The sequence below is a fragment of the Rissa tridactyla genome, chromosome Z (assembly GCF_028500815.1).
Source record: "Rissa tridactyla isolate bRisTri1 chromosome Z, bRisTri1.patW.cur.20221130, whole genome shotgun sequence".
Taxonomy (NCBI): Eukaryota; Metazoa; Chordata; class Aves; order Charadriiformes; family Laridae; genus Rissa; species Rissa tridactyla.
This window is the reverse complement of record NC_071497.1, coordinates 71,863,491-71,891,374: the sequence shown is the minus strand read 5'-3', so window position 1 is coordinate 71,891,374 and position 27,884 is coordinate 71,863,491. Positions and strand designations below refer to the sequence as shown.

The 27,884-nt window shown below is 41.9% G+C and overlaps 1 protein-coding gene across 1 annotated transcript; it reads left to right on the top strand.

The window, feature by feature from the left end:
• The first annotated feature begins 14,861 nt into the window (after positions 1-14,861).
• Positions 14,862-25,947, top strand: PTGER4 (prostaglandin E receptor 4). Its single transcript, XM_054186591.1, has 2 exons — positions 14,862-16,233; positions 23,788-25,947. The coding sequence occupies exons 1-2, from the start codon at positions 15,403-15,405 to the stop codon at positions 24,379-24,381; spliced, it is 1,425 nt and encodes a 474-aa protein (XP_054042566.1). The 5' UTR covers positions 14,862-15,402; the 3' UTR covers positions 24,382-25,947.
• The last annotated feature ends 1,937 nt before the right edge of the window (positions 25,948-27,884 follow it).

Here is a 27,884-nt window from a genome sequence, read left to right as displayed (position 1 = left end):
GTGCAAAGCACCATATTGGTTAGTTTTCTGCAATCTAATCTCTATGGACACAAAGGTCTGCCTTTCAACAATCTAAAGCTGAAAGGCTTAAGTCATCAGTGTAAATCAACAAGATAAAACTTTCGGAAATGCAGATTTCAGAAGACCATCAAGTAATTTCTTTGTTAAACTTTTCTTAAACTGCAAGTTATTTTTAGTGAAAAGAAAGCATCCAGCCATCATAGCAAAGTCTCAGGAACAAGTCGAAGATTAAATAGCAAGAGCAAGTTGCAAAGTAAAGAGCAAGGGAAGGGTATATTCCTACTGAGAAGAAAAATTATACTAAAGTCTGAGCTCCCTTCTAAAAAACAGCAGCAGCGTCTTTCAGTGTGCTTTTTAAATGTGGTTCATTAAGGCTTAAAACTCAAAAAATTACACACCTTAGTAGCCCTCCAATCCTGTGGATATAATCTCCACAAGTAATCTGCTGAGTCTATTATGTCTACTGGAAATAAAGCTGCTCAGTTGTTCATTTCCCTAAACTGTTCATCTGCTGTCAGTCTAAATCTCTTGTGCAATATTTGAGCCTTACGGTTACTGTAACAGCAGTTTTAGCTTTCAGAAGGCTTCCCCTTCCTCTTAAAGACTGAAATTTGTTTTGCAATTCAGTTCATTTTATTTATAAATATTTAATTTTCATTTGCCTCCTTAAAATTTGTTCTGAGTGGATAGTAACATAAATTTATTATGAAGTGTATTTATCTTTCTGTACCTCATTAGTGCTCAAGAGTTCTGTTGCCTCTACTAAGCGCTCTGCTAAACAAACTTCTGGAGGCTGAATTCAAGCACATGGAGGAAATGAAGCACAAATTTAGGACGCAGTTCTTCTTTCGTGCCCCTCTGCAATTCTCCTCAAATCCACATGCCCCACTGGAGTTCAGAAACGGCACTAAGGCTGGTGATATGAAGACAGGAGACACGATCTGGATTAGTTTTAACTCCCCTGTTCCCTATACAGATTGCATGAACATTATTTCTAGGAATAACCCAAAATGACAGTTTCAGGGGTTAAAAACACATATCCAAAATTAAGAAAAAGGGTGAAAAAATAATAAATCTTTAAAATGAAACAAGAAACTCTGAGTCAGGGCTTGTAGTTGTTATCCAGTATTACTTCATACTAGTTGTTATCCCATATTACTTTATATTAGGTTTACTCACTGTTCAGGTCTCTCTGAGACGTGAACACAGCTGAACGAATAGACAGTTCAAACAGAATTTGAGGCTGCTTAAAAAAGCAGAAGTGAAGAATGAAATGAGGAACACATAAAAAGTGTTCTGTTTAAAAAGAAAAAAAAATCAGATGCCTAACACACAGCTAGTCAGTGTGCTGACAAACAATTGACAAAAAAATAATGGAACTTTAAGCCCATCTGCGCATCTCATCATGAGAATGGATGATGACATCTTCAACGTACCTTCAACTCAACTACAGTGAGCAAATATTCTGATAATATAAGTATCCTGAAAACACCAGACAGGAACAGCAAAGCATGATTTCAATACGTTTTGATGTAGATGCATCACTACAGTTTCACAGAAACAGGCCACAATTAATGGTATTTTATTTGTCATTTTAAAACGTTTATGATGCAACTTTCTTGGCTGGCTACTAAAAACTCTGTGACCTCTTCCCTGTTAGGGGGAAATTAGAGAGAAGCTAGTAACTGGGCAATTCCAAGCCTATCTGCATACTTTTTCCCCTAAGACCAGCATCACAAACACTTTATGTTGTATTGGTAAGTTCACAAAGGGAATCAGATTTTCTCATTAATACTAAATAGTTTGGGAGCTGAGGAGTAAAAAAATGTAGAAGAGTTAATTCAGTTTTGAATTATGATATCAGAAATCATTGCAATGCTCAACACCTTGAGTGCAGTAACTGAGTATATCGGTCTGAATGAAAACCATACATTAAACTTACTATTGTTGGCTGAATGCAACACAGAGGAAAAAATGAACACTGCAAACATTTAACAAAAGTATTAAAAGAATAAGTGCTTCTTACTCTGCCTCTGGACAGATAAAAGGGCCAGATAATGTATGTTGGGACTGAATGAAAATACTTTACACTCTTAAATCAGTGGGAAAGCATACAGTCAAAACTACCTCTACCGGCGCTCTTGAAATGTCATGATGATCCATTTTCTTTAAGATGGACTGATATTAATATCTGAGTGTACTTCAGATAAAACAACTAGTATTTTGAAAAGTTCATGCTGGTCTACTAAAATAGATACTGCAGTTCTCCATATCACTAAAATATCCATTAATCTGCCATGCTGTGATATTTCAGACACATAAACAGGTTTCTGGTTACTATTATAATGGACTTTAGTCTGAGTTTTATAGTTTATAAAAGATTAGGTATTGCTTTAACACATTCTCTTCTTATTCCCAGACAAAACACAATGCTTAGAGCTGCCAGTAAGGTCCTACAATAACAGACACTCTTTTTCAAAATACTGTTCACTACAGATGCCTCTGGCATTTAAGTTTCCTGAATAGGAACTAATCCAAAAATTGATGTCTACAACATCAGCTTTTGTATTAACAATTTCTAGATACTAGACATGTATAGAAGTCACATATTTTTTTATAGAAATTTCCAGGTTTATGTGGGGTTTTCTTAGCCACTAACATAACCAGTTTAGCCTTCTTGAGTATTTCTGGATTCTGCTAAAAAATGTGGTTTACAATAAAGTGCTAAGTTTAACACCTACCACAATTTTTAAGATTGAAGTCACTACTATATGCTTAGTACATTACAAGTAAAAACATTCCAGATGACAGCTTGAAAACACTATTAAGTTTTCATCACAGTTCCTTCTGAACCAGTAGTAAAACTGAAAAAAAAATGTATTACTTTCTTGATGGTCATCATTATTATTAGAGAAACAGAACAAAGTCCTATAATCTGCACAGTTCCCAAATGTTGGAAGAGTTCAGATCACTGATAAAAATGTGACTGGTACAGAACATTTCTACTATTTAAATCTTTATAGATTTGTACAAGATACTGCATGAGCCATTAATCTCTCAAAAGGCGGCTACCAGTGACTATCCAGTAAAATAATCAATAAAAACTAGGATAAAATTTAGATACAATAGATTGATTAGTTCCTGCAGGAAACAAAATGTGAGCAGAAAGAATATTGATACTATCAGTGTGATACATTAGTCAAGTTGGTTAATATGGTATCAGGAAGCACTCCAATAAAGAAGTGATGAAAGCTAAAAACAACCTACAGAAACTATTGGTAGAAAGTCAGCTTCAAACAGACAATTGACCTACTTGAAAGAGCAATTTTAGACATGGAATCCAGCAAAAAGAAACTAAGAGATTCTTGCAAGAATAAGTAGCAACATATATGGAAATGGGAAGCCATGAAAATAGGAGACACAAATAGGAGGTCTGAGAGATACATACAACACAAAAAGGATAAAAACAGTGATAGCAGCACAAGAGGTTACATGGGACTTTTAAAATACCTTACGTTTTCAGCATTGACATGCATGGTTAGATGTGCATAAGCATATAGGTATGATAGCATAGCATATAGGTAGGATTTAGATGCTTGATTTGGTGCCTAAGTTCTAAAATTAGATACTCAGCATCATCACTGCTACCTAACCCTGAATATCAGCACAGTCAGCTGCTATTCTATTGCTCAAGACAGCTGACATCTTTAGTACCATCTTAATTTTAATCAGTTTCACCTCTGTTCATATCTACGGATAGTTCCACATTCCTCTGCTTCCTTCAGCTGTGACACCCTAATCAATGACATCCTCAGAAAACCAGGATGAAGACAGACAGCAAGTCTAATGACAAGCGTTCCCTGCAGCAGGGGTTAAAACCTACGTCTCTCTACTCCCAGATGTGTGAGCTAATCCGTAAACTGATCTCCTTTTGCACTCCCAATTAATATTTAATTATTCCACGCAAAGCAAAACACCTTCAAAAGAAGACACTGCTACCATCCCACCTCAGAGTATTTTATAGCCAGGATACTTTCCTGGAAGATAGGAGACACTGATTAGAGCTCCCTCAGGCAGAGAAAGGAACCAAACGCAAGCCTGCTGCCTTTTAACTGCTGAGCTAGTGCATAGCATGCGTTGGGAGTGGCAGGCAAGGAACAGAACAGTAAGAGTTTTTGAACAAAAAAGGCTATACAGCTAATTTCAGGAAAGGGATCCTGAGTTGAAGGAAACTATGGTTTCCCAGTCCCAGACAACGACACAGCTTAAGGCACTCCCCCACCTGAAGTTCTCTCCCATGCAGGTCTCCATTCATTTTGTTGGGATTTGCTATACAACTCTCCTTTTCAGAGGGGCTGCCTAAACAGCTAACCTGTTTACACTAAGCACCTAAGTACTGTAAAGCTCAAAGCTGCAGCAACTTGCGCTTTTCTCTGCGCGTGTAGTGCCCAGCGAGTTAGAGAAGAGATCCAGAAGCAAGATGTCACTGCCAGAGTGGGGAAATCTGTTGATGGCTTGGGCAGCTGCACAATTCTGGGTGGAAATCAGGCAGCAGAGTTTAAAAGCAAGCAGCCCAGACTGAGAGCACTGACTAATTCCACAGAAAGTCACAAGGAAATGGTGCAAAGTAAACCTTTTGGATATACAAACAGTGAAGTTCAGAAGGAAAGAAGTGTACCTACAAAACAAGTCTTCTCCAACTCTACTTCTCCACACGCTCCTGTTGTGTTCCTGTCTTCCATCATTTCCAGTCTTATCACCAAACCTCCCACAATTTATATGCCACACCAGCTGTCTTCTTGAAAGCTACCATCTTTCCACAGCCTTACAGATAATATCCCTTCTCTCATCACACTAATAAAATTAACATGATTAACCATTAATCATTAAAATAAAACATTCTATGTGTTTCTCTCTCCCTAAACATATATAAAATTATTTTAGATTATTTGTAACACAGATTGTAATTTCCCCTAATTAGGGATACTAGGTTAGATTCTCAGTTGTGATATGAATCAGTACATTTCCAAGAAACTATCTGATTTACATCACATGAGTATCTTGCTTGTCTAATTAATATGCATCAGGACATTATGCAGGAATGCTTTCCACATGGCATACATGTCCATGAACTGAGTGATACATCACACGCATTCCTTCCAGATCTCAGATGACAGAGAGAGTGTCCCACAACACTGCTATACTTGCACCTGTTCGGGTAGGTGTGGTTGAAGCATTACTGCAATAAGCATATTACAGATACACATGCAGGAAGAAATCACAAAGGAGATGTCATAAACCTTTGAGATTTCCATAGGCCTTTATCGTCCAACATGAAACACTGCTCCTTTGTATTGTTTTCCTTTTTCTTTCTTGTCTGCATGTCCCAAGAAGTCTCCCACAGCACAGGAATACTTGGTACAAAGCTTAATACATCCTGAGTTAGCATTTTTCTGAGAACTGCACAATCATTTCCAGGATTAGACAACACATCTCATGCACGTGAAAGTCAGTTTATCTAAGAAAGGATGGGAAGCACACGGACACTTTATAAAACAAACAGTCCTAAAGTGCAATCCTTCACACGACATGATGGCAGCTTCAATCTTCTTTCTTTCTTCCTCCTCGGATAAGGACTGCAGCCATTCCACTTCCTAAATCCATCCTTGAGTTCTTAAATAAAATAAAAAAACACACCACCACCAACAACAAACAACAACTGTGAAGCACTGCAGAGACACTGTAGAGCACTTAAGTTTTTTCGTGCTGCATAACCAGGAAAGAATCATGTAGAGTTTCTTAAAAATGTTCAGAGCTTAGCAACTAACAACCTTTCTAAAATTAATACCAGGCTCAGCAGCACTGCACAAGATATCACAAGCCTGTATGATCACAGGTAATTACTCATACTCAGTGCGATTTGAGCTTTCATCACAATACCAAAACTGTTACAGCTGCATACAGTAGCTGTAGCAACTGAATGTTTAGTCAAGAATACTTACATTATCTAAATGTCTCATCTGAAACGTGCACACATGTAAAATTCAGCTACAATTTAGCGATATACATACTGAAATTATATAGAAAAGAGCAGCAACAATGCCAAGGTACATAAACCAAGGTTTATCTTTTGAAAAGTTACGATTCCTGTTGACATGTGGAAGTTCAAGCTGTTGCAATCAAAAGGCGTGTTTGCAAGTCTAACATTTATAATTACACAAACATTCCCCCACCCTTAATGTCAAACACACTGAATGCCTTTCTGACAGTGAGAGGCTTTTCAGCTGGTGAAGAAAACAGCATCAGGAATTCAATTTGTGTCTTATTTAAAACTATTATCTGTCTTACTTAAAACTATTATCTACCTACATTTCTAAAGACAACGAAGTCCATTTTTGTTCCTGCCTGCTATAATAATGGATAGGGTATTTAAAAACCAGATGTACGTATGAAGATTCACTTATAAACTGCTCAAAAATATTACTAAGCTAATACATACCTGTAATAAATGGTGAACTGTTTATTATAGAATGCAGTGGTTCAAAGTTTACTTATGCCTATTTAAAGTATATTAATTGCTAACACATACTGTGTCAAATAACTAGACATTAGCCCTTTGCAAACTGCTTACCAGTGAAACAGTATAAAGTTCAAACTAAAAACATTAAATCAACTATAAATGGGTCTGTCTCCTCCAGACAAAGCTATTTCCACTTTGGAAGGCAACAGAGTCAACTGAGATTGCAAGGGACAGGCAAGTAACAATTCTGGCACTGACCCTTTGTGTGACTTTGGAAAAGCTGTCCCAGGTTTCTCCACTTTCGTCTGTCTTGTGTTTAGACAACAGCAATCTTGGATTGGCACTCAGGCCTGGAAGAGATTAATTGCCTAGGCTTCTTGTATAATTGGTGGAGAGCATGACATTAATCTTCTACTGATCCATATAAAAGCTTTTCTGTATTCCTTTGATCATGTAGAATATGGGTTTAAAAATGGAATCAAAGTAATTGGTTAGACCTGTATTGCTCCAAAATAAAGAATTTGGAAACATTATTAACCCCTGATATAGCCTGTGGTTTTTTCCAAGACATAGAAAGCAATAATATGTCATTTCTGAAAGCATTCAAAACTAGAAAATGGAGGAAAAAGTTTGTAACACAGAGGGATACAGCTAGATTTGACCTACAGGCCTAACTGACTCAAAACATATATTAAAAAAAAAAAAGAAAGAAAAAAAATAAAAATAGAAGTCCACCATACACCACGGGGGAAAAAAGCCAGACCTCTAAGTGATAGTAACACCAGGATCAAACTAGCCATGGAAGCCATGGCCATGATTGACACTAAGCATATTCACAGGTTTCTTAAAGAAGTACTGGTTTTGGGGTTTTTTTCAGAGCAAATGATACAGGTGTTTAAAATTAAAATACAGCATAGTACTGATTAAATTAGGCTTCTACCTAAGAAGAATAAAATTATATATATTAGTTGCTGTTACATTACCTACTATTCAATTAGGTGTTTTTTCAAGGGTTGTGTTGAAAATTTCATGTACCAGCTGCAAGATCTGCAGAAGTCCAAAGCAGCCTGAAGTACAGACCCATACTTACTTTTCCTCGTGGGGCTCTCAGAGCCCTGCCTGTTCTTTCCATGGTCAGTGGACCAAACTAGTCTTTCTAGAAAGCAGGTAAAAATGCTAATATCCATGAGGTGAAACGCTGCTTTGAATGGAAACAAATTCTGAGTAGTAAGGCTTCATTGAACCATGGCAACAGAATAGCTGTGGATCTGCACATCTGTTATCCTTTCAAAGAGCCAGTGGTCACTGTGCTCCCTCATGCTCTCACATCAGAAAAGCTTATGCTGCCTTTCAGGACTGATAGACACAGAAGCTTACTGGCAGGACTGCTCCCTGACAACTGATTTAAAATAAAGTATCAGAGGAGAACTCTAGAAATGATATTCTCTTAGTCACCACACAGTATAGCAGAGAGTAGATGCAGGTGGGTACTATCACGGCAATCCACAAATGTATATTGACCATAGCATCAGCTGCTGTAGCAGTGAGTACAGGGGCAGAAAGAACGGTGATTGATAGATACCTCCACTAGCAGAACTGTTCCAAACTTTGTACCAGGCTTTAAGTGGTGGGTGTGTGTCTCACTACCACAGCTAAGGTACCCTTGCTCTGGAGTAAAGAGCTAAAACCAGGCAGAATTGCATCAGTCCAGATCCCAAAGAGTTTTTAAGCAACTATAAACAAGCCGAAGTGATTCTATGCATTCGGCATAAAAAATGTTTCATGTTGTATCTACTTTACTAGCTGACAAATGAAAGTCAAGTAGCTCTTAAGCATCAGGCTGACAATGCAACTGTTCTCAGCATAAGCAAACTGCAGTAATTCTTACAGGGCAAACGAAGCGTTTGGTAGCAGGACAGAAATAGGACTACTGTTGAATTTGGCTGCCTTTTCCATTTCCAGCCTAAGAACATACCGTAGCCTAACAGTATGTTTCAGCATTTGTTAATCTGATGAGGTCAGTCTGTTGAAGTTAATTTTTATTGCCCTATCTCAAATAAAAGGAAATGGGAATCATTAAGTTACCTTTCCTGATCATTCCTTCAACATACCTAGCTTCCTAGAGGATAAACTACCCTCTGCTGGAATAACAGAGAATTTACAGGCAAGAAAACATTTCCTTAAAAATTTCTTGCAGACCTTCTTAAAAGCATTCAGCTGCAAATATAGTTTGTCATTTGCTGCAGGCTTACTAAATCTGGGGTTTATTCCAATGATTTTGCAGCCAGTGTCCTCTTAGTGAAAGATAACTGACTCACCTTATACATGAATCATTCCCACAAAATTAGCCTTTTTTCTATGAGCTTAAGTAGATTTTTCTAAGAACCAAGGTGGTGATTTACACATAGTATCCAGTAGCTTGTTGGTTTGCACTACCTTTCAGGACTCAAAGCTTAATGTGCAAGACTTGATTACATACAGTAGTTACGTAGTGTACAAAAAACTTTCTGAATAATTTCTGAATAATTTTCCTTTATAAAAAGGAAAAATCTTTCCCAAAGAGCCCAGCCTCAGGATTTATTAGGAGAATTCTTCCACTAGGCAATGAAAGAGCCATTGCATTGCACTACTAATTGTTAATCCATCCTGACAGCTGGAAATGCTTTCAAGCCCAGCCTCATAGTGGGCAGGATGGTACAAGAAGAAACTTCTATTAAACTTTCAGCTGATCGTAACTCACATCTAGCCTCAAATCACATGCCTGAGCCAGCCTTCATGCTACAGATGTAGCATACAGCCTCATCATATACTATAAAGGATTCTGCCCTCTTTCCAAAGATGGTCCAGGTACTTTCACAGAAGAAAACAAATTTCACATCAAAATTACTGGCAATCTTTTTGGAGTGCTTCACCAGGACAGAAACAGAGAACTCAGTTTGTACAGAGGTGGTATATTTTCCTGATAAACTTCAGTTTCTTTTACAATGAGGTGTTGAAAAAAAAACAAAGCCAAGTATGACAACAAAGAAAGGAATGCTACAAAACCATATAATAAGTTAAGCCACTTCCATGACTGTTAATCTGACTGCAAAAATCACAGGTGCCTTTGGTACACAGCTTTTAACACTTGATAAAAGTTTCAACTTTCCAACAGAAATGCACAGCTTCGGTTCTTTCGTCAAAGCTACAGAGTATGGCTGTTTAACACATTCCCAAGTCTCGTTATCACACCTCAAGAGAAAAAAAACAAACATAAGACAGCCTGTCACTTTGTTGAAATTTCTGGCACACAGATACCATCACAGAGTTACATCAGAATCCACGGAACGAGTATTCAGTCTTCAGATCTCATAGAAAATCTGCAGAACAGCTAGACTTGAACAAGACATAGAATCATAGAATCATTTAGGTTGGAAAAGACCCTTGGGATCATCGAGTCCAACCATCAACGCCACTCTACAAAGCTCTCCCTTACACCATATCCCCTAACACCACATCTAAACGACATGTCAGATAAGTACTTCCTGTGCAATGCTGGGTTTTTTCTGCTCCCACCACAGCCGTCCGTTACTGTACCTCGTCACAACAAAATGAACCACCACTCACAGCCAACTGCAGAAAGCTAAAACAATACAAAAATTACTAATATTTACAAAGTATTTTCTAAAGTTCCCTGTAAAACCTATCCAGCATATGTTCTAAAAAGATAACTTCAGTGAACGTGCCACAGTTTGTGCCCAAGAGGAATTTAATTCATAACATTTTTTTCTGCATAGGGTCTGACTTAGCTGTCTACTTATAATTTATCAGGTGAGACCTGAAATAGGCAAAATTATTTTAAGGGCTCTAAATTAAGAAAATGTCTTGACAGCTAATTATTAGTGCTCTTCTATGAACTTCCCTTTTATGCTGTTGGCCTCTGAAAGGCAAGTAAGAACTGCCGAACTTTAAAAAAAAAAATATAAGAAAAAACAGTATATGCAACTGTTGAGGAAGAAGCTAATTTAATCTATACTGCTCCAAAGAAAAGGGTTGATAAAAATAACTTTAAAGTATTTTAACTATTAATGCGACTTCGTAACTGCTAAAATAGAACTACATACTGCTGCAGTGACAAATGTTATTACAGAGGAAAAAGTCATTCAGTGTCCTATAAAGATTAACAGCATCGTTTAAACAGGAAAAAAACCTCAAACTTCAGTAGCATGATTGACTAATACGGAACACATGACTGTGGAGTAAATTATAGAGCTATGTTTTTTGGCAAGATAGCGTCCTGCTGGAGTGCTGAGGTGCCTCGCATGCCAGTGCACCATCAGCATCAGATCCACTGGCAGTGGCAGTTAGCAGCTCTCTCCTAGAACATCATGCCGCGACAAGAGTGGGGGGATGCCTGCTCTCATTCCCCAGAGAATTCCCCCGCCCAGGGAAATCCCCTATTCATCAAGATGTTTTATCAGGTACAGCGGAAATGTGCCAGAAGTACTAGTAATACTGCTAGTCATACTAGTAATAACCAGAAGTCCTAAAATAAATTTAATAACGTTACTTTCTGTGATGATTTTATATGAAAATATGTGGGCAGGGAAATATTACACACTTTAAAATATAAAATCTTCTATCTACTTACAATGCCATTTGTATTCATAGAATAGAATCGTAGAATCGTTTGGGTTGGAAGGGACCTTAAAGGTCATCAGAATTCCCCACTTCCTTTTAAACTTTTTTTCAACTTAATCCTTGTATATTTTTTTCTTTTCTAATGATTAATTAAAGAAAGACTCTTATGTGACATTTGGTTCAGTCTATTTCCATTATCTACTAATAACGATTTTGGTTTGGCATATAAAGTTTAGTCTAATGGTTGTTTTTTTCCTGAAAAACTTTATGTGTCAAAAGCATGACAGCTAAACAAAAATTAAGCAAAAAAGCAACAAGTTTTCCTATAGCCAAATTGCCCACCAAAGGAGAAAGGCTGACAAACTATTGAATAAGTCAAGAATGCTACTGAAGTTCAGATATTTAATGGGACTTTAAAATGCAAAATGTTAAGGGCAGTCCACAGTTTACAAAATTTGCTTTACACCCACTTTTACTGCCCACTGAATACATAGCTTCTCTGGAAGCAGAGCTCATAGAAGCACCTCCAGAAAATACTCATCAATTCAGATGCCTACATAGGCACTTTGGTGTTAAAATCACAGTTACATACAGGAGGGAGACCTCTGCGTAATTTATTTGTCTATATTCCAGCTGGTCCTGAGCAATGCAGGTAAGGTTTTGGAACCATCAGCTGGCTAAAGGATTTTTACAAGGGGTATCACGTGGCAGGTGAGACACACTGAATAAATATGAGCCTCTTACCACACCACAGAAGAAGAAAAGAAAAGGTCAAGTATTTTAATTTAAATTTTTCACCAAGCTTGAAATATAACCACATTTTAGTTAACAACTCAACTAATCAAGCTATAGTAGTTGACTCATGTATTTCAGGATGAATCTTCTCAAAGTTGTAACATTAAAGTCAGAAAAAGTTTGCTCTGAGGCAAGTTAAAGTTTATCCTAATCATTTTCAGTGTCCATGTTTTCTAATCTACTACTTTTTAAACAAAAGGGTTTTTTTTTCTAACATGATTCCATACACAATCCAAAGCTTTCATTTTTTCTTTGTGATATTTTGACTTCTCACCTAAGTGGTTTCCACACAAACAGTTCTTTGGTGGTTACTCAATGCTACAACATGGGACATTGCTGCTAGGACAGCATGACTACCCACATTGCAAGTGGAATTTCTTCAGTTTTTCAGTTCCACTTTAAGTCTCTTCTTTGCTCTGAAGACTAAGGCTTTTGTGTGGTTACGCTTTTCATCTTGACCAGGAGTTCTAGATATCAGAACCATTAGTTCAAAGGGAAACTCCTGGAAGTTACTGAATTCTTCTAATGACTCTAAAAGTTTTACACAATGGGTAGATACAGTAAGCTCACGTGCAACCTGTCCCACAATTCTGTGACTATCGTATTCTCTAATTAAAGAACTAACGCTATTTCACAAAACTGATATGACTATCCTTGCACTCAAAACTACACTTTTGCTGTTTCTTTATGGATTTTCCTGGCTTCCCTACATTTTCGATTAGTTCTTTAGAGGTATCCATTATAAGACCGACATTATAGCATGAAAAACAGCATTTGCTCCTTCACATACGCACACATGTATGCGTACCCACAGAAGGACATGAGCACCCTGTACTATAGATTGAAACTTCTGAAGACACACAGTCTGTTATGAGAGGGTCAGAATACCTCGTAAGACTGGATCTGTAGATAAGAAAAAAAGTGAAAAAAAGGCACCAACAAAGAAAAACAAATTACTTCCTCTGCCCTTAGTCATTAAAAACCTTTGCACCACTTCAGGGAAGCAAGGTAATTTTCCCATTCTAGTAATGACTGCTGCACCTGTGTTAACTTAATCCCACATTACGGCCTCTAATACCAGAGCACCAAATTCCCAGTGTCAGAAAGAAGGACTATTGAGAAAGCACGTGCAATTACACCACCCGAATGCAGCGCCTGCTCTGTACCTGGGTCAGCTTTCCTGAAACAGCCAGAAAACTGTTTAAAAGAGACGAAAAAGCAATGTTTCTGCTGTGCTTTCTTTTGGAAGTATTTTGAAGTGCTTATAATTTGCTTCTGACAATTAGGCAAACCTAAGTGAGCAACCTCTACTCCCACATGTAGCTCTATGCTTCTGATTGAATGATTTTCCAATTTTGTAAAAGATAAAGAGATGTCAATACTAGCAAAAGTGTTTATTTTCTCTGAACAGACCAAACTGCCACCATTACTATCATTTATCCCTGTGTTATTTCACACGTAAAAAAAATAGGAAGCATTTTAGTTTTCAAAGCAGTTAGATAACAGTACTAAAACGCTGATCATATATAAAATGGCTTTTTTTTAATGTTTGTTCACACAGCATTGAAAACTGAAACTCCTCTCTTTCCCACAGTTCACACTTGTTCTCTCTCATACATTTTGCTGTCAGTACGTCATGATACTATCGTGACTTTACTGAATGCTAGTACATCCACAGGCATCACTTTCACAGGCTTAAAAGAAGAGAGAGGGGCGGACAGTAACACTGAAAAGTGATCAGACTTTTACAAGACATTTTGCCTTTATGACAGAGAAGAGGTTCTTGTAGGGATACAAATGTCATGCTTCAGGGCACACGTTGTGTTCCCTGCAGCAAATGATGTCACCTCATGTACAAGAACGGGTGTTAGACCAGCTGGATCCGGATGTCCGATCCAGTATGACGGTGTGAAGCTCCATCCCTGACCCAACGGCATTAATATGGATCACCAGGACTTTCCCCTCCAGCAGCAACACCATGCGTGTGCCTGTCACAGTGGTAGGTTTCTGTGGACATTTCTGGACTAAGGACACCACCACCGCTGGGGCGAAAGCTGCCACAGAGGCACCGTATAACAGCGACTGCTGTCCCTCCATCAGCCCAGCTGAAGACTGAGCCACAATCCTGAGGCTTTGCAAGCGTAATGTGATCGTGTCACAGTCAAGACAAAACAAGTTCTTGAAACAAACATATAAACGCTTCCAAACACTTCCCTCGAATGTACACACACCCTTCCTGTGTTTAATAACCTCACTAACAGAGGATACATGCAGTACATCAGTAGATCTTCTCTTCCGCCGCAGTCATGTCCGCCCGATGCAAAAGGGTCCGCTGCCAGCCACGGCGCTCGGTGATATCACCTGCGCTTCCCTTTGTGACAGACGGCCCGCCGCGGCCTCTCCCAGCTGGAGAGACCAGCGCTGCCACTCTCGAACCAGCAGCCGGTGAAGGGCTCCCTTCCTTCCCTGGGACAGGGAGGTGACACGGCCTCACCCCCGGCGGGGGCCGGGCGCCCCGTCCAGGCCCCCGCGCTGGAACATGGCGGCCCCTCAGGGCGCGGTGCCCCTCAGTGGAAGGTGCGAGGAGCCCTCCCTGCCATCCACGACCACCGCGGGGCGGCCCGGGGGGCCTCCGCGACACGGCCGAGCGGGCAGGTGCCGCCGTCCTGGCCGCTGCCCGCCGTCCCCTCACACAGACACACACACTCCCCCCCACACCCCCCCAACGGACGCCGCCAACGGACGCCCCGCCTCGCCCCGCCGGCAGCCCCGGGCGGTGTCGCCCGCGCCCGGCCCCGCTCAACCTGCCCTCCGCGGCGCGGCCCAATGGGGCGAGAGGGCGGGGAGGAGCGGCGGGAGCTGCCCCGGCCGCCCCCGCCCTCCTCGGCGAAACTCGGCGGGAGCGCGGCGGGGTGGCAGTGAGAGGAGAGCCGGCGCTGCGCATCGCACCGCGCCGCACCGCACTACACCGCCGGCTCGGCGGGAGGGGGATGAGCGGCGGCCACTGCGCTCCGGCACCTTCCCGCGCCGCCCCCCGCGGCACCTGGAGCCGCCGCCGCCCGCCCGCCCAGGGCCGCCCCAGCGCCGCGCACAGTCCTCCTCGCCGTCGGTGCGAGAGGCGCTGAGGCGGCCGGGTTCCGCCGGGCTCCGCTCCGCGCTTGGGCCCCCCCGGGCTGGGCGGCGGAGCGCCGCGGTCTGCGCGGGGAGAGGCGGCCGCGGCTCCCCCCGCTACCAGACAGCACCCCTCTTCGGCTCCCTTTTTGGACCTTTTTTTCCTTTTTTTTTTAAACAAAAACACACCACCTTTTTTTTTTTTTTTCCTTTAAATTCTCCCTCATTTGAATTTTTATTTTCACGCCCCTGCCCTCCCTTACTTTGCCTTTCCTTTTTGGACCAGCTCCTGCCTTCATCACTCGGCTCCCCGGCGGCAACGCAGTGCGGGCACCATGTCCTTCGACCCCACCATCATGCCACCTGCGAACGGCTCCGCCAACGGGACGGCCAGCGGGGCCGAGGGTGGAAAGCCCCCCACCATTCCCACCGTCATGTTCATCTTTGGCGTGGTGGGCAACCTCATAGCCATCGTGGTGCTCTGCAAGTCCAGGAAGGAGCAGAAGGAGACCACCTTCTACACGCTGGTCTGCGGGCTGGCAGTCACCGATCTCTTGGGGACCTGCCTGGTGAGTCCGGTCACTATTGCCACTTACCTGCAGAACCGCTGGCCGGGAGGACCGGCGCTGTGTGAGTACAGCTCCTTCATCCTCCTCTTCTTTGGACTCTCTGGTCTCAGCATTATATGTGCCATGTCTATAGAAAGGTACCTGGCCATCAACCATGCCTATTTCTACAACCATTATGTAGACAAGAAGCTGGCAGGGCTCACGCTCTTTGCCATCTACGCTTCCAACGTGCTGTTCTGTGCCCTCCCCAGCATGGGTCTCGGCAGATCTACCTTGCAGTACCCTTACACTTGGTGTTTCATAGACTGGCAAGCAAAGGAGGCCACCCATGCGGCATATTCCTACATGTACGCCGGCTTCAGCTCTTTCCTGATCATGGTCACCGTGATCTGCAACATCCTGGTGTGCGTGGCCCTAATTCGCATGCACCGCCAGTTCATGCGACGCACATCCTTGGGGACAGACACCACCTCCAGCCGTTTATCTGACTTTCGCAGACGCCGGAGCTTCCGTCGGATGGCCGGAGCAGAGATCCAGATGGTTATTCTGCTCATTGCCACTTCCCTGGTGGTGGTCATCTGCTCCATTCCTCTGGTGGTGAGTAATGTTGTGCAACCCTTCTTTTCCATCACCCGCACCGCTGAGTCTTTTCTCCTCCTAGTCTGTGCTTGTAGGACAGACTTCTATTTAGCTGGTGCTATGAACTGTTACAGTAACGTAAAGGCTGTTAGGGTACATGCATGGTGAGAGAAAGTTGTGTTGATTTGTTTACAAGAAAAGAAACACACTCATCCCAAGTCCTGGGCTCCTTTGATTGGTTAAAATACAGCGCCAAAAATTCTCAATAATTTTTCCGCTGTTCAACTAGACTCTACTTAGCCAAAATCTTACTGAGAGCTTTAAAGTTCACTTCAAAGTTCACTTCCAAAATTAATTTGTGATGAGTGAGGTTTGGGTCTGGCCTACATTTCTGCATGTTTATTGTGTTTGAAAAATGTGCACGCTGTTGCTGAAGGGTGCAGCAGTCCTTGATGTGCGGAAGGAGGAGAGAGCTCTGTTCGCTTGGCACCAGCAACACGCAGAGTGCTTCACACCCAAAACCTGAGCCAAGGTTCCCCTCTTGAGGGATTCACCCACCATCTCTGGGGTAGATCCCACACAGACATCCCTCCAACAGCTCCGTGCTGTGGGAGCAGTGAACTCGGTGCAACCACCCGTCAGTGTAATGCTCAGTTAAATGAGAGTTGGAGGAATCTGGCCCACATAAACCTAGAGATCATACCAAAATGTCAGACAACATTACCACTAACTATTTGCTAATTTTCTGACACAGATGATCCAATTATTGTAATTGAACTGAATGTGCAGGATCCACTTATTTCTATTCCTGCACCTTATCTCCAAGGAAGACAAAAAAACCCCAGCCCGCAGCTGGAGGCTCAGTTCTTGCTTGCCACCCACCATAATAAAACTTGGCGAACTTCTCTCCTCTGCTGGCTCAGAGACATTAAACAAATAGCTGGCTTGCCTTATTCGCCACCTTCTAAAACACGGCGTAGGGAGCCAAGCAGTGGTTGTCAGACAAAGCGTTTTTAGAAGGTTTGTTTTAAGGTAGGGTGATACCTCTGTTGTAGCGGGGCTACAATGTATGTGAAATACAGCTGGCCAGCTGGGTATGTGGAACAGATAGTGTATACCACGGTAAGGAAGTTTAGAGAAGTACATGTGAACAGGACTCAAGAGGTCGGCGAGGCCATCCCCCTGCTCCAGAGGAGCTGTAATCGCAAGGGTCGGGCCAGTTTTGCCACATTACTGACATAAACAGGAGCCAGTGAAGTGTGGCTGTGCTGGAGCGCCAGCGCACTGGCTGTCGCCGAAGGACGTCTCCTGTCCTTCGGCGCTGTCACTTAGCGCTGTGCCGTGGCATGACCGAGCACGGTGCCACCTGTTTATTGCTTGATATCTGAGGGATGTCAAGAGGTGCTGCCTGAGCTGCACGCAGGGTGTCCCCGGGAGGTGCACGTACCTTAAATGGAGAAACCGCGCACAACCTGCTGTGCAGTCTGGCTCCAGAAACCGCAGGGGTAAGCTGACTTGCTGCACCAGGAGGCATCAGGTCACAGAGTGGCCAAAACCCTGACAGTACTGTGGGTTAACAGTACTTAATTTGACTAATCTAGTATTATAACAGCTACTTCACAAGAGAACAATACTGCGTTTTCAAAAGAGAAGCTGGTAAAAGCAGAGAATGTGTTCTGGGAATTAAATAGTGTCGTAACATGATATGGGGTACGAGCTGATGGACTTCAGCAATTTCAGAAGAAAGCCAAACTTTATCCGGTGAAGGGGCAGCTAGGGGAAGTCTGAGAAGTCTGAATGTGAAATGTGAAGTGAAATTGTTCATATCCATTTGAAGCTAAGCAGTCTTTTACAGAATATTAAAAAACAACCAAAAAAAAGGGAAAAATGAGGAGGGAGGGGTTACCAGAAAGGGAACGTGAGTCTCAACAGTTAAAATTAATGAACCTGGGTGGGGCAAAAGTTTTATTATTTAAACAGTAACTAAAAAACTTGCATATAGCAGAAGGTATGTGAAGGTGCAGGTGATGAAGTTGTGTAGCTCTTTCAGACCTTGGTTTCAGTACTTATAAAAGCACAGTGTATAAAAGCACTCCATACCTTGGGAGTGTTCACGTAACTTAGCTTTTTCCTGCTAAAGCAGCACATTTTTCCTATATCTGAAATGAAGTAAGAGGCTGTCATTTCACTTGGATGACTAAGAAAAGAAAAAGGAAGCTTTCTTTTGAAAACAAAACACAACCACATATATACACATCATCACAGTGTCCAGTGTGGTTAAATTTCTTCATTATTAAGTAGCTTTTATAAGTTATTTGCCTCCTCCCGGCAGGAATAAGCTATAGCCACATATGCTTCTTCGTGCCATGATGCACTGCTGTGTATGCATATAAGCCCTCTGGTTGCATATAGACTGGGGTTGAGAATTGAGATACAAACTCAAAGAAGTGACACTTTTTCGCTATAAATCCCTAGAAATAGCCACCAGCAGAGAGGGGTAAATAACTAATATAGATGTACATTTTTGATGACTTGGCAGAGTTTTAGGGGGCTCTCAACTGAGCGCGAGGCTCATCTATAAAAGGACAGCCTGGCAGTCACCAAGAGCAGGCAAGTGGCAAGGTGGTGGCGGTATGATTCTAGATGCACAAAGCAGGCACAGAGGGTGCTTTGTGACTCAAGTTTTCTGATGAGCGGACTTCCTACTGAAGATTTCAGCTGAATAAACCATCACTTAGGTCAAAGCAAAGCATCTTCTGAAAGAGGGACATAAACCTCTAACATTTTAGAATGAACGCTTTCACAACATAATAAAATAGCAGACAGAGGCAGTCCAGCAGGCTGCATTTATTAGGGTTTGACAAAAAGTTTTCAAGTCTTAAAATATTAAATGGTCCTGAAATAATAAGAAAAGGATTGTCTTGATTTAAGAAGTGGTTAAAGAACAGTAAGCTGAGTCAGAGAGAACAGCAGTTTTTAATAATGAGCTGCTCCAGCACTCAGTTTACAAGTAGGGTTGTTTAGTGCCTTAATGATTTATTAATCAAATCAGCAAAATTTTACAGTTACAAGTGCTGTAACAAAATTATGGGAGATAGTGCGAAGTGCTGAATGAACTTGACAGAACTGAAGGCTGATCAAATTTACCAAGGAAAGAAAAGTTGAACAAAAAACATTAGTGAAAGGAAACTTTTGATAGAACCTGATGTCTCAATGCACAGAAAGTGGTGTGAAAGACATGAAGAAGCATCTGACAATAGTTTAAAAATCAAATAAGGAAAATACATAAATTGTGTGTTGAGTCTTGTCTGCACTCCACACTGGTTGTCTCATCTTTTAAAATATTGTGGGTTTAGAAAATAGAATTGGATAGAGTTAAAAGTAGGGAATAACTTACATTAGCAGAGAATTTGTCAAGAATAGAGTAGAAATTATTATCCAGCCTTTAAAAAAAAACTAAACTCTTTCAAGAGTAATAGGCACACACTACTCAAAGTCTGTAATTCCCTCCAGCAGTCTGTCAGATACTCTTAAGATTTTTAAGGGCATGATCTTTTCCTAACAACTGAACACTGTTGTTAAATTACGGTGAAGTAGAAAATAAAATACAATGTTTCAGGGTGTACAACTGATTGATTGCATTAAATAATCAGAAGTTTCTAACTTAATGTTTAATTAATTTAAAAGTTTAGATTTTCTTTTGGCTTGGTTGGTTTTGACTTTTCTCTTTAAACATCAGGGACTGTCCGCAGCCAACAGCAAGGTCACAGACACGATTTTTGAGTAATGGAGTAGACACCAAGCAGACACCAAGGCCTTGAAGGGCAAAGGTTATTGGCTTGTAGAGCTGAAAAACTTGTTTCTGCTTACTACCGTACGGTTTTTAAATTTATCTTATCAGTATGTGGGGAGATTTTGAGGGCAGGTGGAAGCTATGAAGACAATTACCAGTGTGACTGTAACTGTATAAGTCACTTTACAGTACTTCATAGGATTAGAAATCACAATTTGCGTCTGTTAGTAAAAAGGAGAAGCAGCAGATGGCAGACAGGACTCTGATCCTGCAAGTACCTATCACTTGAGCACGAACTCAACATACCTTGGAGCTATGTGCTTCTTAACAGAACTGCAAACAAACTGCTAGTACTTTTGAGATACATTGCCGGAATTTTACAGCTACAAAGGTAACATGGCAAAACTCATTCTTTTGAGAATTGAATTGTTCTAATTTGCTTCTTTCTTTAATTAGGATTTCAAATTGCACAAATTCAAGCATCGGATTAGATAAGTTAGTAGTGAATTCCACTTACTCGGCACTCACTTAGAAAATGCAAGGCAATATCCTTTATCGTGCTACCTCCTGCAAGAGAAGACTTGTAGCCAGAACAGATACATCTCTCGCTGTTCTTGTAGATGATACATTAGTAAATGCCATTTCACAAGTGTGTAAAGAAATGATAAAAACTGACATTCCAACACAGATTAATTTTTACCTTATTGTGATTAAGATGTAATCCCAGCAATAGATCCGAACTGGTAAATGCATTAGACATTCTGGGGAGCTTCTAATAAAAGACACGGGACCTTTCTAGGAAGTAGAAACAGTTTTGTACAGTCTAAAGTTTTCACTAAATACATTCATATAACCTATACGTGCCATGTATCAGTCAAAAGGAAATAAAGCGTAGAGAGATAACATAAAGCAGGCTGCACTGTGCAATTAGTGCTTGTCCTTTTCAGCCACAGAGTAAGCACTTAAAGACATTTTTGTCTTTACGTAAACTCTACCAGGTAGACAGAGGAAGGTGAAGTAGGTACCTCAATTTCATATGCTGCTTATCAAAAGAACAATCCCACTATTAAATCACTGATGTGTAACTCTATCTACAAGTTCAAAAAAAAAAAAAAGCAACTCAGGTCTCCAAAGTTGGACTGTGTACTTGTTCAGCTGTCTTCAAAGTGTGCCTTCTGGTTCTGTGATCTGGATGAATTTATCAGCAAATACCCCTCCCTGTCACACCTCTAATCTTCCCGGTAATGACTGCATTTAATTGTATGAGCTGCCAGAAGGCCTCCACTCCCACGACCCTGTCCTTTGGACTCCTGGCTCTCAGGGCACGTACCAGTGATCAACCGGTCAGATACACAGACCAGCATTTACACATTCAGGGTGTATTCCCCTGCATAAGGAAATCTCAGTACAGAAAAAGAAAAGGAGCATTTGGAAAGAAATGTCATTATGGCGCGGGTTAAATCCCCTGTGGAAGTTTGACCTTTGTCTGTTTATATGTTTGACCTCTTATCATTTTGGAGGGGAAAAAAAATCTCACACAAATGGCCAAGTATTTCAAGAACAGATTTTAGCCGATGCCAAACAAACAACGTTGTGTCAGCTTATTTTTCAGCCTTCCCAGTTCAGGAATCCCAACTACTGCATTTCAGCTCCAGCGCCAGTGCGGCTAATGGCAGCTTTTCTTGCACAAGCTTATAAATTGAGCCACAAATCTTCTCCCCACCTGCCAGGTTAGCCAGCGGTTGCCCATTCCCGTACTGGCCGGCCTCCCGTGGGATGCGGCTCCGCGCAGGGCAGGCGGCAGGGCTGCTGGCAGCCTGGCCTTGGGGCGCGACGCGGTGGCGTGGGACACCCATCCGTGGGACACCTGTGCCATCTAGTGGTGCGCTCAGGGAAGGTGTCGCTGGGTCCGATGAGACTGGCTTCCCTGTGCCACCCCACACACCAGCAAACGGCAAGAGATTTTAATTGAGGGCATTTTTAAGGAGTCATCAATGAATTCCAGCCAAACTGTAGGTATATAAAAATTCTGGCCTTTGGAGGGGCTGGTCTTGTCTCAGCCAGTGATAGGTGGAATCACAGAATCACAGAATGGTTCGGGTTGGAAGGGACCTTAAAGACCATCTATTTCCAACCCCCCTGCCCTGGGCAGGGACACCTCCCACTAGACCAGGCTGCTCAAAGCCCCATCCAGCCTGGCCTTGAACACCTTCAGGGATGGGGCATGCACAGCTTCCCTGGGCAACCTCTTCCACTGTCTTACCACTTCTCTCATCATGTAGTGATAGGTACTGGACAGGAGGCTAATATTAAATAAATAATGAACTAATTTAAAGCAAGTGAAGCTTAGTAAGAGCTTAATAAAAGAAAAGCTCATAAAAATAAGTTAAATACGTATAGAAGTACTCTTTGCAGTACTTGAATTGCATTTTTGGCTTCACAGAAAAATAAAGTCAAATTAGTTGTCAAAAAGACATCTGCAGTGTTAGAAATCATGAGGAAAGTAACTGGGAATAAAACTCAGATCATTATATTGCTGTATAAATTCCAGATTTTCCCATATTTTGAATTTCATGGGCAGGTTTTGTTACCCATAAACCTAGAGAAATGTACTGAGAAAGAAAATACAGGCAATCATCAATTTGACAGTCAGTTTGAGGAGACTATATGCATAGTACTTCCAAAGAGGGACTCTGCATTATTTTAAACATACTTCACTGATAGCTTTGGAGCACACTCAGTCTCTGAATTCCGACAAGCCGAATGCCGCCACGTTGCCATGCTGCAGGAAAATTCCTCCGAACAGAATTGTGAAATTTTTAGCCAGACTTCTGCTTCTCACACAGAACTTCAGATAAAAAAGACTTAAGAGGGCTGTTCTAGTTTGGTTCATTTATTTAAACGCTTGTCTGTAGCCTCCTAGCTAGGCAAGACTTGATTAATTTCAGGAGTCAAGGATGAGATTTTAAAAACCTCACTATTTTGCTGCTCTCTTTTTAGTGTAACAGATAAGATAATTAAGGGATTTATTTTGGTTTACCTTAAGGAGTCTGAAGAAAACAGCATCTTTGATTATCAGTTCTTTTTGGTGGTTTTCCCAGGCCTTCCTGTAATTGGACACTGCACAGGTCTTGCTAAAATGGAGAACAGCTATTTGACAGTGATCATCATATTGCAGGCAGCAAACAGTTGAGGGTATACAAACAATTCCAGTAAGGACAGGTGCCAGCACAATGCATTTCTAAACTTTGGAATCAACAGCTCTGGGCTTGTTTCCGGAGTCTAACGTACTTGAATTATAACCTGTGTTTCAGTTTGTTTCTAAATAAACAAATTACTAGACCTTTGCTAGAGGAACCAGGTCTCCTCAGTGGAGTCAGATTATCTCTTTACAGGTAGCGTAAGACTTGAAGTATACCGAGGAAGCAGGATACAAGTCTACATCTTTGCTGCTGGGTTCTATCAGGAGAAAGGAATTTTTAAAAACATCAGCCAAAAGTTGGAGGTTCAAGGATTACTTATGAGCAGATGGAGAGAGAAAGAGCCATTCCTTTCCTACATGTAACAAAGGCAGCCAATTTACAGCGGACTTTGTGATTTTTTTTGCTGTTTTCAAAAATAAACGTACAGCTGCCGATCTGAGATGCCTGCCTTTGCCAGCCTCTTCTCTTGTCCTAGCTTACAGCAGCAAATCTAGATCTCTGTCTTGAAATGTAAACTTTGATATCCTGATGAAATTGTATAATTGTGTCTTTCTCTTCCCCAATCTCCTTGGGCAGGTCCGTGTCTTCGTGAACCAGCTGTACCAGCCGGAATCAGTGAAGGATGTGAGGCAAAACCCTGACCTGCAAGCCATCCGCATTGCCTCGGTGAACCCCATTTTGGACCCGTGGGTCTACATCCTCCTGCGCAAGACTGTACTCAGCAAAGCCATCGAGAAGATCAAATGCCTCTTCTGCCGCATTGGAGGGGCTCGGAGGCAGCACTCGGGGGCCAATTTCAACTGCGTGGATGGCCGCCGGACCTCCTCTGCCATGTCAAGTCAGTCACCCTCCTTCATCTCCCGCGAGCTGAGGGAGATCAGCAGCACCTCACAAACGCTGCTCTACCCGCCGGAGTTGAGCGAAAGCAGCGTCGGGGGTCGTGTGCTGCTTCCAGGCCCCAGTGCCAGCCTGGCTCAGTCTGACACCACGTCTGTAAGGACACTGCGTAGCTCGGAGACCTCGGACTCTTCACAGGGGCAGGACTCTGAGAGCGTCTTCCTGGTGAATGAGGTCAGGCCTGGTGGCGGGGCCAGCTCTGCGTCCAAGGGCAGCCCTCTCCAGGTCACCTTTCCCACAGAGACATTGAATTTATCAGAAAAGTGTATCTAGATAGCCGTGAAAGGCTTCAACCCTGGGGATACTTCCTGCTATATTGGAAAAACTGGTGCAATAGATAGGTGTTTGGCCTATTTGAGGGGAGAGGGGTTCAGCTGTGCTCCAAAGGGCTATTTTTCTCTTGCCATGTGATGGGTACGTTTCTTTTAGACTACTGAGGACTGTGTGGAACAGACACTGCACTTGGGCCCTGCCATCAGAAATGGTGCAAGGCAGGTCTAATGGGACTGGAAACATGAACTGCCTTATCTTTTTTGGGACACAGGAAAGCTACTGCGCCTCTGGAAATAGAAAGACCCATCACTTCCTTTTTTCTTTCTTTCCCTTTCCAAATCTGGTAGAACTGTGTTTTCTCTCCCCATGGTTGCTCAGCTATCAAGAGTTTAAGCTTCTGGTACTAGAGCTGAATGTCAGGCAGCTGCTAGGAACTGGACACAGCTACTCTGAGAGCTGCCTGGGGCAGGATTTTAAAGTGTCTCACTAAAGCATGAAAATGTGAATTTTTACCATTGTATATATATCAATCAGGATTGAAAATATTTAAAAGTCTATTCTTCTCTATGAGAAGGTTTTTTATTAATACAAGGTATGTAGTAACGATTGCCAGCCTTCTCTTCCCCTAGTATTTCCTGCTGATAAAAGACATTCTTGGTTTAGATTTGTTATCCAAACTAGATTCACAGCTGATGAGGTAATTCTCTAGCTGAGAATACATAAGCACTTTCTGAGTGAAATGGGAATATCTGCGCTATTTAGGTAGAATAAGAAGACACATCCTTTCAGTTAATAATATTTCTTTTCAGTATATGTATATACTAAAAAGCCAGGTTTTATTTATGTGCTGAGAATGTTTCTCTGTGTAACACATCCGTGCCTCTCCGAGTACTTTGGCCCACGTTCTGCGCACACTTAGGCACACTTAACATCACCATCAGAGTAGTCCCTCTGCTGCCAGGGAGACTCCTTACATGTAGAGTTAAGGACATATAGAAGTGCTTTCAATATCAGGGCCTAAAACTTTCAACCCCTGGTTAATAGTCTTAATATTCACTTTAGTTAAAGCACCACTGATGTAATAAAGGTATTTTTTCATAACATTTATCATTTTACTTTAAATAGTAAATAGAATTTTATGACTGTGTAATCTGATACTCCATCAAATAAATGTACAAAACCATGGAAGCAGAATCTTCATTTAAAAGTATAGGTTATATAGAAACATATCCTGGTCTTGCAGCCCTTGATAATCATTTGTTCCTAGAATTTTAATGGCAAACACATCACCAAAACCAGCTGTTAACCACTGACAAAAAGGAGTTTTGTGTTTTATGTTGTAAGGGTTAGATCTTGTTCCAGAAACACTGTTTATCAAAGTAATTCTGTACAGGTATTTGGAGGATGTTTTGTCAAATACTAAGCATGTTATGCTGCTTAAAGTGTTTTCATGTGAAATGCTTTATTGTAATCTTGAGCCTTATGTTGGTATGTTTAAGCAGTTGTACTGACCAAAGTAATTTTGGAGACCATGATTAAATGGAAACGTTCTGCTTGATCTTAGAAGTTTGTATGAGTCTGCCATTCAGTGCCAACTCCTTACCTTAACAAGCCTCCCATCTCGGAACGCTTTGCGCTCAGCTGCTCTCAAAACATACTTTGTTCTCTAAGTTTCCAAGTTTCTACAGAGTAATCACCATTAGCAAAAGCCAGACATCTTTCAAAAATGTCCCCAAGAGCACCGACACAACCGTGAAAATTTTTCATGCAAACAAACAAAAATGAAAAACTACACTCAGTTAAATCTCAGTCTTTTTCCATTATTGTCCTTTAACAAGGGAGTATCTGAGCTTATTTGCCGTGATACATGTAGAAAGTGAAGTTAAATCTGTGCACAAATATTTGCAGCAGTAGGTGCTTTTCCACCAGTTAAGCTGGAGAACAGTATTACTCAAGGTCCTACTGCAGCTCCAGATAAAGATCTGCCTGAATTCTTTGCAATTAAACCACCTAACTATGGTCTGTTGCTTACTAGTGACCAACAAATAGAATACACTCATCGTACTTCCCAAGACAGGAAACAGTACCTGGTGGGGCGGGAAGGTGGGACCGTCACCTGCAGATACACCACCTGGACCAATACTGGACCACACCTTCGCAGCTGGCCCGACGCAGTACACCAATGTCATTGGTACTGTATGCAATGACAGAATGAATATCTACAGCGTATAATAGGTATTTAAATAAGTAAGGGCTTATTATTTCTAATTGTTTGTATGTTATTTATTATTTTATAATTATTATTTTATTATTATTATTTCTCATCATTACTGAGAAATACATGTGGTCTGGAAGAACTTTAAGCAAGAATAGACCCTCTTAAGTAGCTGACCTTCTAGCTGACCTTAGCAAACACGTACTATAAGCCTGAGGTGTTCCTCCTGCCCACAGCATTGCTGGTGTGTCAGCATTGGACTGGACACAACATCATCACCACTAACTCCCTCAGTGATGAACTCAAGGATTCCCAACCAGCCCACAGACTACAAAGTCTCCGGAGCAATACTGGGACTGCCTGCCACAACTCAATGGCAGTGCACAAAGATAAAATGGGAGCATCTCTACTGCCTAGTTGCAGACACAGATGGGTGTTCAGAAGGAGCCTGGCTAAAAGGACTGGGCAAGCGTGCCTTTGTTTAGGGTGACAGATTATTATTACATCTCCTTCACTTGCCCGACAGTCCCGCTCAGCTCAGTACCCTCCTCCATCCTGACCACACACACACTACTGAATTATCTTCCTCGGCCTCCCTGAGGATGACAAGTCTCGTAAAATAAAGCTACAATTTTTTAGAGATTAATTTTCTACATGGAAGTTAAAAGAAAAGGTTATTTTCCTGCTAGGTATCAGGAATAGTTTCTGTATGTTCAAAAGGGCTTCTGTTCTCATACCTAATGCCCCCTTCCACTCCGGGTGCCCAGAGATCCATGCAGCCCTGGAACAGCCTGCCTCCCACATCTGCATCCACCTTCCCCGGTCCTCTGTGTTCACAGAAATTCCCCATACCAAAATTATACCTCCCTGACTCCATCCTGCTAGTCCTGCGACTGGCAGTCGCTCCCTCACTTCCAGCAGTCTGTCCTGCCCACATGTCCCAGACCACCAGGAACTGGCTGGATGGTCACAATTCAAAGAGTTGCAGTCAATGGCTCAATGTCCAAGTGGCAAGCAGTGACAAGTGGTGTTCCTCAGGGGTCAGTACTGGGACAGGTGCTGTTTAACATCCTAACGTGTCAGCAACATGGACAGTGGGATTGAGCGCACCCTCAGCAAGTTTGCCGACGACACCAAGCTGTGTGGTGCGGTCAACACGCTGGAGGGAAGGGATGCCATCCAGAGGGACTTGGACCGGCCTGAGAGGTGGGCGCGTGCAAACCTCATGAAGTTCAACCAGGCCAAGTGCAAGGTCCTGCACCTGGGTCATGGCAATCCCAGGCATAAA